General features: G+C 38.0%; 1 protein-coding gene across 2 annotated transcripts; it reads left to right on the top strand.

Moving 5' to 3' along the window:
• The first annotated feature begins 2,673 nt into the window (after positions 1 to 2,673).
• LOC112451173 (integumentary mucin C.1-like) lies at positions 2,674 to 10,426 on the top strand. 2 transcript variants are annotated; one of them, XM_025009604.2, is made up of 7 exons: positions 2,674 to 2,893; positions 3,080 to 3,092; positions 8,611 to 8,658; positions 8,828 to 8,875; positions 9,404 to 9,451; positions 9,733 to 9,765; positions 10,284 to 10,426. In XM_025009604.2, the coding sequence occupies exons 1-7, from the start codon at positions 2,843 to 2,845 to the stop codon at positions 10,328 to 10,330; spliced, it is 288 nt and encodes a 95-aa protein (XP_024865372.1). In that variant the 5' UTR covers positions 2,674 to 2,842; the 3' UTR covers positions 10,331 to 10,426. The 2 variants fall into 2 exon arrangements, with proteins under 2 accessions (XP_024865372.1, XP_024865371.1); XM_025009603.2 differs by having other exon boundaries at positions 8,611 to 8,667.
• Positions 10,427 to 11,570: the final 1,144 nt, after the last annotated feature.

Raw genomic sequence — 11,570 nt, 5'->3', positions numbered from 1 at the left:
CATCTGTACACGGACAGGAGAGTTGAGAAGCCGGCCGGAAGAAGCCCGTTTGAACACTGTAGGAGGAGGGAGGAGCTTCCCGGGAGTTCTGAGCAGAGTGTCTCGTGAACTCTGAAAGGTGTAAACAAAAACAAATGGCTCACAAGCACCTGACTGCAAACCGACTTCTTGACTTCCTATGGAGTATGCTGGAGCCTTTAGTCATCAGCTAAACAAGCTAATTCTAAAGTGCAGGGCATGCTGCAAGGAGAGGAAAAAACACACAGAGCCACTGATGTTTTCACAGTACCAAGGCCAAACATAGTAAAAGCTGGGAGCCAACTTGTTATTCTGGGGAACAAAACATTTTTTCTTGTTGTGGAATATGCATCCCAATTTGTGGAAACTGTTCTTCTCACACCTACAAAATCAAAAGATACATTCCACCACCTGAAAACATTTTTGCAGGTCACAATATTCCTGAGCAGGATGCACAAGGAAATGCAAATAAGTTTGCTTATGAAAATACAGGTGTATTGCAGAAAAGGTGAAAAAAGCTGTTCATAACAGGCATACAAGTTTTAAAATCTCTAAAACAGGCCCTTTGACAGACTGGAAGCCTATACAGGATGTATTGTGCCAAGTGTCACAACCTTAATCACACAGTGAAGGTCTAGAAAATGAGGGGTTGATTTGTAGCTTTGTCTACTGCCATGAAAGGCAGGTGATCATGCAACTACTTGGATCAGTGTGCATACCCTCAAAAAGCAATCCATTCAATGTACAAATATCACTGATTAACTTTAGAGTTAACTCAATTCAAGATGGCTACCTCAGCTAATCCGCCTTAGAAACACAAAAATGGCTATAACTCAGTCATTAGTTTTTGTGATAAAATTTTAAAAAAGGCTGTGGTGATGAGCTACGTAAAAAGTAGCAGATTAACGGCCCCTTTTGTGGAAACAGTTTTTAGTGCTGTTGCCCCACAGTGAGAAAGTTCCTGAGCTTTTGATCAGTGCCTATCTGTGTGAGGTTTTTGCATATATTTGCATATTCTGTATGAGCATACATGAGTTTTCTCTGGGCACTTCTTTTCTTAAGCGTGACTGTAATAGTATCTGTTAAAAAGACAACTTTTCTATTCTTTTCTTGTCTTTTAAAGACATTTCCCTGCCTGTTCAAGGAGCTTGCTCAAGTCAAGGTGACTTAAAATGCCCTCTCTGTCATCGCCAGTCTTGAGAGGGTTAAGCTCCAGGTGATTCAGATTCTGACTGCACTCCACCTCCAGTCTGTATGCAGACTCATCACCTGTCCTGGGTCAGACCAACAGTGGTGTCATTTGCAAACTTAAAGAGTTTTTACAGACCAGTCCACTGAGGTGCAGTCATTTGTGTACAGAGAGAAGAGAAGTGGGGAGAGAACACATCTCTGGGGTGGGGGCGTGGTGCTGATGGTTCTTGAGAGAAGGTGCTCCCAGCTGGTCTGTTGCTGCCAGTCTGTCAGGAAACTGGGGATTCAATGATAGGTAGAGGCCAGCACTGTAAGCTGGGTGAGCTTCTGATGTAGGATGTCTGTGTTGATAGTGTTGAAGGCTGAGCTGAAGTCCACAAACATAATCCTGGCGTACGTCCCTGGATGGTTGAGGTGGTGCAGGATGAAGTGTACTCCCAAATTGACTGTATGACCCACCGATCTGTTTGCCCGTTAAGTAAACTGCAGGGGGTCCAGCAGGGTGCCAGTGATGTCCTTCAGATGCTTCAACACCAGTTGCTCAAAGGATTTCATGACCACATACATAAATGAGTTTTAGAGTAGATACACACAATATCAGAACTGAACCTGAATAGATTTATGATCCAAGACTACTGAAATCCCTGACACAGCTAAAATGATATACAGTTTATGCTGTCCACATATACATTTTTTAAATCTATTTATTTCAAATCAAATTTATTTATGTAGCACATTTAAAAACAACTGTCATTGGCCAAAGTGCTGCACACATAAACATTCAATACAAACATTATACAAAATACAATATCATTACAATTCTCACAATGTATTAAAAGCCAGTGAATATAAATGTGTTTTAAGAAGAGATTTAAAAACACTAAGAGTTGAAGCCTGTCTAATATGAAGGGGCAGCTGATTCCACAGTTTAGGAGCTACAACTGAAAATGCCCGCTCACCTCTGTGGACCAGCCTGGATCTTGGGACAACTAAACACATTTACACATTTGATGTTATATAATATATATAATATAATACGCTTATGTCAGAAAGCTATACACAGTTGTTTTTTGTTTGTTTATTTCCCTTCAATAAAGAATAAAGTTGATTAGACGCAGTTTAAAAGGAAATCCTGAGAGGGTCACAACTATTTATGGAGATATTTTAGAAAAAACATGCAAACTTTTGTAAAGCTTGGTGACCTTTTCAGTTTTCTGATTCTTAAATGCCTATTTGTTCAGACTTTTGAATTTTTGGGGTTTTAGAGAAAGGAAAGTTAATTTGGATTTTAAATTTGCCTGCAACTGTTCCTGCTGGCTTTTAACTTCCTCTAGGGCTATGTTTCTGAAGGAAAAGTGCATAAATTATTCTCAAAATGGTAAAGTGGAAATCCCCAATATCTATTACTGAGCTAGATATCTAGTTGTAACAACCACAACTAAAGTTAAACAGGAATCTGCCAGCTAACCTTGAGGACAACAAACTTGTGGCTTTGTTGCAGGAGTTTAATTCATAACTGAAGAGTTAAACTGCAGTAGACAAATGGTTTTAAAATAGTGATACTTTTCACTTCTTATTTTTCACATACGTAAGTGCCGCTCTTGTGTGTGTGTGTTTTGTTACTAGAATAGCAATGTGGACCAAGGTGTTTCTTTTTCTCACTGGAACTGTCAACATATATCTGGTAAATATGTCATTTTAAATTTTAATAGTGCATTTTTGTTAACTATAGATAAAAAAACTTGTTCAAATTGTAATATATTTTAATACAGTGTGTGTAATATGTTTAAACTGTTTAATTTGCAGTTTAATTTACAGTACTTTTGACAATAACACTAATTGTGATATTTGATTGTTTTTTTTCTTTCAGGTGATTTCAGAAGGTGAGATATTTTACTTTGTTATATAGGTATATTACAAAAATATATATTTCCTAAAAAATAGTTTGGCCTGATTAATTTTAATAGATAAAAAATGTTCTAACAATTTTGAAGGCAAACTAAAACCATACATCTTAACTTTCTGTTACTTTCTCATATTGATTATTCCTGATGTTGCAGTGAGTTGCAAAAGTATTCACCCCTTTGGGATTTTTTCTTTTTAATATCTTACTGAAATTCAAATGGAAATTTATGGGGGCTGTATATAATAATTTACATAATTTAGCTGGGGCTCTCCCTTATTTTCCATCCTGTTTGTGGTGCTCATGGACAGGATCTTGAGGGGCAGAGGAAGAGGGTGTCTGGTTTGTCAACCTCAGGGTCTCCTCTTTGCTTTTCGCAGACAATTGCCCCTTTCACACTTACCCTAACAGCCTCGGCTCCAGCATTTTTACATCATTATTTTTTCGAGGTCGGCCCTACTTCGGAGTCGGGCCAGCCAGGCCAGCCCTGTTAGTGGGTGGCGCTAGCTTAGCTCCTGTTCACTCATTGGTCGTGGGTGTGACCAGATGCAAACATAAAGAGCGAAGGTATGAATATAAACAACAGCGTTAGCTTACCCTGCAACGTTTATGCCATCTGTCCTCCAGCTGAAGGTGCTGTAAAGCCTGAAATCTCCGGCGGATAACAGCTGTCCTACTCTGTGCAACAATCGCGGCATCCAGAGCATTTCTTCCTCTGTGCCTTTCTTCCTGAAGTCTCAGGAGAATCCCCATAAGTTTAAAAAACAGCAACAACACAGGGCCAACGTTGTCCATAGCGCTTCTGTTTTTTACACAACTTGCGCTAAGTTTCGGTAGCGCAACCCCCAGCGCCGCGGCCTTGCTCCCCGCAACACGAGGAGGCGTTCCTCTGCTACCGACCAAACTGGCCGGTGTGAACGTGATGCATTCTTTATTGAGCCGAGCCGAGTAGAGCAGAGTAGAGCGGGACTTCTGAATTAGGGGCCGTGTGAAAGAGGCAAATGTGGTTCTGTTGGTGTGTTTGAGACATCTTCACAGCCAACTGAAGCCGGTGGTATGAAAGTCAGCTCTAAGTTGGAGACCATTGTTCTGAAATGGAAAAAAGGGTGGAATGACCCCTTTGGTTTGGGAGTGAGTCTCTGCCTCAAGCAGGGGAGTTTAAGTATTTAGGAGTCTTGTTTACAAGCGACGGTAGGATCGAGTGGCAGATGCAGGGCTGTGGGCTGAGGTTCTGTTCCTTCAGGGAATGATGGGGTGGGGACCAGAGAGGTGGTTTAAATCTCCCTTTGAGATCTAATGGAGGGACAAAACGGGATTTGGGATCCAAAAGGCAGAAACAGGGTCAGAACCAGGGAGGCAGAGGCAAACAATCCCTTCATGTGGCTTCGCAGGAGACAGTAGTGATGGGAGATCTGAGGCCAGGCTTCGCAGCATGTACCAAGTAGAAAGGGGGCGTGTCCGATGAAGCCCCGCTTCGGAGCTTTGTCATATTGAGCAAAATCACATGATCAACAACAAACGAGGCCTCGCATTACATCTGCCATGTCATTGCTTCATTTTGCATATCGTTTTTCAAAATAAAAGCGCTATGAACCCTGTTGCTTCATGGGTTGTAGTAGGTGGTTTGGTAGCGCGTCAGCAGAGCAGTTTTCATCAGCAGTGGTTGAAATGGAGCCGTCAAAAAAGAGAAAAACCTCTCATATCTGGGATATGCGTATTTGTAATATTAAAAACCAGAACTAGAACTCCCAGGAAGAGATGATTTTAAACAAATTCTGTTTTTCAGGAAGCAAGTTTCAAGCTCAAAGTATTCAGAGTCTGCCCCAACAATCACTCAATTCCCAATACACTAAAGTGCAACATATCTTCATTGTCAAATAAGTCCATGACATAAAAGAAAACCCAACACAACCACTGATGGTCAAGGATTAGATTGGCTACAAATCATTTTAATAATTAAAACATGACAATTAAATATGATTTAATTGATTCTCCTGTTACTAAACATGAGTTTGATAAAAAGCTTTGTGACAATATTGTATTTACAAATTTTTGAAAGTATGATCCAACTGAGTGACAAAGCTGTTACAGTTTCACCAGCAGATGTCACTAGTGAGTGATGAATGAAGCATCGAGTAATGAACCTTTTTGCAAAGCAAAGTGTTGGAAAGTTTCATTGCTTCATGAGGCTTTATTTGCCCATCACTAGGAGGCAGAGGTCGAGAGGCAGAAACGAGTGTCCAGAGTGTTCAGTGTCCAGAACAGAAAAATCCAACGTGGGCAAGGCAGAGCAGGGAAATCCGTAGGGCAGAACATGGTCATCAATAAGGTCAGGTGACGAGGTAATGCTGGATATTTACTCATGTGAAGGCTTTCAAAAAATCTGGCACCGTCTGCCTGCCAGAGAGCTGAATATAACTGGTAAAGAACAGGTGAGTGGCATGACGCTCATTGAGTGTGGAGCAGATGAGCTTGATTGCAGGCCTGGTGAGCAGGCAGACGGGGCAGAATCATGACAAATACTTCTGGATCGCTGTTGAATATGCTAGATATAGGATAATGAACTAGAAATAATTACTTCCATCCTTAATTATAAAGGTGTGGTAAATTATATCCTGTAAGCTGATTTAATATGAAACATGCCTTTTCTTTTAGCACATGTGCAAATGAGCTGATGGTACAGATTGTGCCACGATGCGTGCGCAGCTTCTTGCTGACGTAGGTTGTAAACGGGTCTAAAGAGCAGTTTTTGAATAGCCTAATGTAATTAGCTTAGAAGTACATCAGGTCCCATGTGGCAGTGCATTCTTATGATTGGCTGAAAAAAGGAAGATAACTGATTGGTTGAAGATGATTCCCAGTTAGACAAAATACATTTGTGGGTTGAGACAAGTCAGGGGTGTCTTAAAATTCACACACAAATACAGCGAAGTCCACAGACCAGAAGCAGTTTGTAAATCAGGATATATTTGTGTTTGCATCAGAAATACAGGTGTAAGTGTTGTTCTTCGCACGTGTGAATCCTTCATTGCATTTGTGAATCTTGTCCTGTGCATTTGTGAATCGTTCTGTGCATTTGTGAATTATGAGACTGTTTTAGCTCCGAAGATCCCAACTGCAGTTGAAACATACTGATCACATTAGAGGGAGAACTGAAATGGCAAGCCACTTTAAATCCTCGCAAAATGTTTCAAATGAACCTCAAATAGGCCGGAATGCACCTCGATTGCATCTTCATTGCTGCCAGAATCTATATGTTAAAACAATTCAAATGCACTTGGAATGCTGTCAGCAACTTTCAGTTACTGCTGGAATGAGGCTCAAATGCAGTTTAAAATGTTCTGATAGACCACACTACAGAATCACATAAAAATGCAGCCAGCTTACTGTAACTTCATTCTGTATTGAGGTGTCGCCTTGTCATCATCAATTTTTTTGACAAGTTTTCTCACTCAGTCTGGCGTATTGTCCATACAGCCTCCTCCTCTTGTCTGCCAGTCATGGTCAGGTCTGATAACTCCTGGGTCTTCTGCACCTAATGTTTCTTCTCCTGGCATCCTCCTCTTTTCTTTCAAGCAGGTCTTGCTGGAGGACAGCAATCTGGAGCAAAGCTACATGGTCCAGGGGGTCCATAGTATGGACCCCCTGGACCATAATATAGTGGCTGGACTGAGACTGATGAAAATGTTAAATTCAGTAGTATTATTCTGGAGGTAGCATTCTGCCTGCATTTGAGTTAAATTTGTACAGCATTCAAGACACCTTCCAATCCCAACCGAATGACATTCAAAGTGCTTTCTAACTATTCTGACTGCATTCTAACAGCATTATACATTTTCCTACTATGTTCCAACTATATTCGAGATCCAACACCCGGAATGTACAAAATCATTTAAGGCTGGTCATTATGTGTTCTAAGTATTTGAACAGCACTCTTACAAAGCTATAAGAATTTGAAACTACTGCCAGGATGTGGCATGAATGTTGAAAGTTCTTCATTTTGTCTGGTTCTGCTTGATTCCTGCTGATTCAAAATAAGTGTGATTTTCATGCTGTCTCCTACTTGGTGGTAATCCTTATTACTTTGAGGTGTTGCACTGGTGTTGATTTTGGGTGTCTATCAGAGCAGGTGTACTTGTAGTTATTGTGTCAGCTGCTCCCTTTCTTACATCAAAGATTTGGCAATTGTTTTACACTGGATGCTCTTCCTGCCACAACCTGGGATCAAACCTGCAGCCTCAGCATTATAAGACCGCAGCACTGAGCGCCAAGCTACCGCAACCCTCCCTGAGCAGGTGTACATATTGATCTATATTCAGTATATACCTATATGTGGTCTTAGGTCTAAGGTCAGTTGCTTTTTTTGTTTGGTTTTTTATGGATTTTTTTTTTTCTGTAATTAGTTGGTCAACTTTGTGACTGGGTCTGCTGGATTAGATGATTAGATGATTCCTATAAAATACATTCATGCTGGTTGCAACATAGCAGAATTTTTTTTTTTCTTTCAATATAAAAAACATCCTTTTTTCAAAGGAAAGAACTTTGAAGTGAATACCATATGTTTAAGCTGTGTAGCCTCATTCATTTATTTATGTCTTCTGAGAAAATGATAAAAATGTTACACCTAAACAATTCACCAACATGGGTATATGAATATATATTACAATTGTAACAGTACCAAAGGTTCAAGACATACAACATAATTGGACAAACATAACAAAAGCCTTAAAAAATATTAACAGTACCAACAACGAAACTATGTAGGTGCCATTTAAGTAGTTCACAGTAATGCATTAATGTTAATTATTATTTGTAGCATTAGGGCAATATATTGTTTCAGTCCAAAAATCCAGAGTAGGCAGTTTGTGTGTCTCAACAAATTCAATGCATCAAGACAAAAAGGAAAAGGAAAAAATAGAATAAAAAGTAGATTATGTCCCATTGAAAAGTAGGTTGATGAGGTCTTTGCTGTCATTTCCACTTTAAAAATAACAAAAAAATATTTAAAGAAATTAGTCATTGGTCACTTTTTTGTGAGTCAGTTACTAAAGGGGTCTGAATACTCCCTAATTTTAGTGACAAAGTCACTAAGTTGGAAACAGAGGGACGGGAAGCTACGGGAGCTTAGAAGTCTCAAGAGGCGTGAAGTGCAATACCTCACGTCCAGCTTAGCTAGATTTAAAAAGAAAAGTCCTCAATAGGATAAAATTTATATGAACAAATTACCATTATGAACACAAGGAAGTTAACAGAAAATTAATTAACAGAGTACATTTTTAACACCAGCTTTTTCATACAAACACTAGAACTGTATTTTGACAAATAATCTGCAGAGGTAGTTTTCTGTGTTTGTTTGTTCTTTGTTTTTATTAAAAAAGAACACAGTTACTGATGGAGAACGTTAATAATAACTCTGTTTTTTTTCACAGTGAAAATAAACATTTTTTTGTTCAAGAATTCTACACAAATTAAATAATTGAGGTGATTTTTTTTTCCAGTGATATCAACAACAACTCCAACTACCCCACCTTCTACATCAACCAGCGGTACGACACGTAAGGGATAGATGTGTGTGTTTTAGTGTTTTAAGACAGATTCTGGTAGTGTATAATTAGAAAAATCTTTGCACGCTAAAACAAGTAGGGTTAAGATTCATGCATAATAATGGAATGGTACAACAACAGTATTATTGATTTATTCATTTATTCTTCACAGTGACGACAACAAATCCAACAACAACCAAGGCTTCCACATCAACAAATGGTATGACATGTTATGGATGGATGTGTTTCAGCTTCTTCTGTCAGACACTAGAATTGTTGTTTCATGTATTTAATTTATTTTTCTGGCAAAGAATACATTTATTAATAGAAACATACAATACCAATTGTAATATCAGGAAAATTCTTGATAAAGGATGTTTATTAGACCTTCACTGCTGCAACTTTTGACAAGGCTTGGCAAAACATGACTCAGAATAGGCGGACACAGGGAAAGTTTAAAGATGTTTATTTTAGCTATAAAGCTAGTAGAAATGCTAACACTCAGTACTGGACCCTCTGGATGTACAGGAGGGAACCAGAGGTATGACCTATGAGGGATGGGTGTATGTGTGTCAGCTTCTTCAGTTGGACACAAAACTTATAGTTTTGCAAAAATCCTCAAAGCTAGTTTCATAGGTTGTTTTAACTGTTTACTTATTTTATTGACAGCAGTGATGTTCATCTTCCATGTAACAGCAGAGTATATATTTTTTTCTGTTATGCTGTGAGTATTTTTGTTGTTTTTCAGTGATAACAACATCAACACCAACAGCCCCACCTTTCACATCAACAAACGGTATGACACATTTGGGAAAAATGTGTGTTTCAGTTTCTTCAGAGAAATACTAAAACTGTTTAGCTAAAAATCTGCACACCTAGGATGTTAGAGGTTTTTTTGTTTGTTTGTGTTTGTTTGTTTTTGTTTTTGTTTGTTTTTAATTAATTTTGGCAAAGAACCCATTTGTTGATCGAACAACTTGGTCCCAACTACAAAATTTTCTACTGTGATAAATAATGAAAACAAACATCTTAACTATTGCTGATCATAAGTTTTGATTTTTTTTCCAAAAATAACAGGTCCAACAACCTCACCTTTCCTGACAACACATGGTATGACATATTACAGATGAATCTGTGTGTCTCTGTGTCTTAAGAGGATTGCAGTATCAAATATTTTAAAAATCGTTACAAGGAAGTAAACAGTATAGCTGGTCAATATGATTCACTTTATGGACTCGGGTTAATCTAAATCACTCACTAAAGGGGTCTGGTTCACTTCAGTCAGTCGCAGTTCAGATTTTTACCCAACTCAAAGTACGACTCATCTTAGTCCACAGCATTTCTGGGGATTTAGCTGTTTTTCCAGCAAAACAACTAATTGCAGCTACATTAGTGGCAGTCTTCTAGAGGACATGTAACATTCAGGTTAACTGAGACCTCTGACTTGTGAATTGATTAAAATCAAGGACTCAGATCATTAACCCCAGTGAGTCAGTAACTGACCAGCTCTCATACATGTAGAATTTGTCTAAATGACAACAGTGCAGTTCATCTTTCATAATAAAGTAATATTTAGTATTTTGGTACAATATCACTATTGTTGATGTACTCCTTGTTTTTCTTCACAGTGCCAACAACAACACCTTCCACGCCAACAAACAGTATGGCATATTGATGTTGATTGTTTGTTTCAGCTTCTTCATTCAGACTCTTCATTGTACATTAAAAAAAATCTGCACAGCTAGTTTGATGTTCAGGTTTGTTTGTTCTTTATTTTGGCAGTGAACCCATTTATTGACAGAAAACTTTGACACTGGCTGTACTATAAAACTATCATAATAAATTATAATAAAAGCACACTTTTGTTGTTACACCCTTGCTGCTGTTGTTTTTTAGTTTGTTTGTTTGTTTTCACAGTGATTAAAACAGGACAAACAACCACATCTTCCTCATTAACAAATGATATGAAATATTAGGGATTGATGTGTGTTTCAGTGTCTTACGATGGACTGTAATATTAACAAAAATCTTCATACATTGAAAGATAGAGGATTATGCTAAATGACTTTTGGAAAGTTCATTTTCTATAACATGTCACTATAGATTATGATAATGAACACATTTGATTTTCTTGTTTCATTGTCACCACTACATTTTGTTATTTATTTTCACAGAAATACCAACAATGACACCTTCCACATCAAACAACGGTATGTCCTAATAGTGACGGAGTGTGTGTGTGTCAGCTTCTTCAGACAAATTCTATAAGTGTGCTTTTGTAGAAGCCTTTAGAGGTTGTTTATGTTTGTTTATGATTTTTGAAAATAAACCCGTTTATGGTTCAAGAACCCTACACAAAATAAACAATGGAGAATTTTAAAAAAACAGTGAAGTTCTTATTTAAAGATTAAGCAATATATTATTTCTTATACCGACTCTAAGAGTGATTTATGAGACAAATTAGGAATGAATGTGTTTCAGTGTAACAATGCTTGTTTTCAAGGCCAACAAGAGCATTAATATACTGTTTCCTTACAGTTTACTTGTTCTTCTGCAGAAGACATGATGTATATGAGTCATTTGTCCTCTGTTCTCTGCACTCCTGTCTTCCTCATGGTGCACATTGGCAAAGTGAGTCTCACAGTGTCTAACATTACACTGATAAACAGACAGTTCAAGATGGCTAAATAGATGGCACTGTTGCACTTTTAATGAACTATTTTTGTTGTATATTAAGAGGATAATGATATTTTGCTGTAGGCTTGAAGAAAAATATTTACTTTCTGTGTTAAGCTTTTGAACAATGAAAAATGCAAAACTCTATGTTGGATAAATTTTCTAGAAAAAAGTAAAGGACTAGTAACAGTGTTTCACATGACTGGAGAAACGTTTAAAAGGCTATATAGTACAAATAC

The sequence above is a fragment of the Kryptolebias marmoratus genome, linkage group LG19 (genome assembly GCF_001649575.2).
Source record: "Kryptolebias marmoratus isolate JLee-2015 linkage group LG19, ASM164957v2, whole genome shotgun sequence".
NCBI classification, from domain to species: domain Eukaryota; kingdom Metazoa; phylum Chordata; class Actinopteri; order Cyprinodontiformes; family Rivulidae; genus Kryptolebias; species Kryptolebias marmoratus.
This window is presented reverse-complemented; position numbering and strand designations above follow the sequence as displayed.

Coding starts and splice junctions, on each gene's coding strand:
- LOC112451173 (XM_025009603.2), top strand. CDS start 2,843: ATGTGGACCAAGGTGTTTCTTTTTCTCACTGGAACTGTCAACATATAT. Junction 8,876..9,403: donor GGCTTCCACATCAACAAATG/GTATGACATGTT, acceptor GTTGTTTTTCAG/TGATAACAACATCAACACCA. Junction 9,766..10,283: donor ACCTTTCCTGACAACACATG/GTATGACATATT, acceptor TTTTCTTCACAG/TGCCAACAACAACACCTTCC.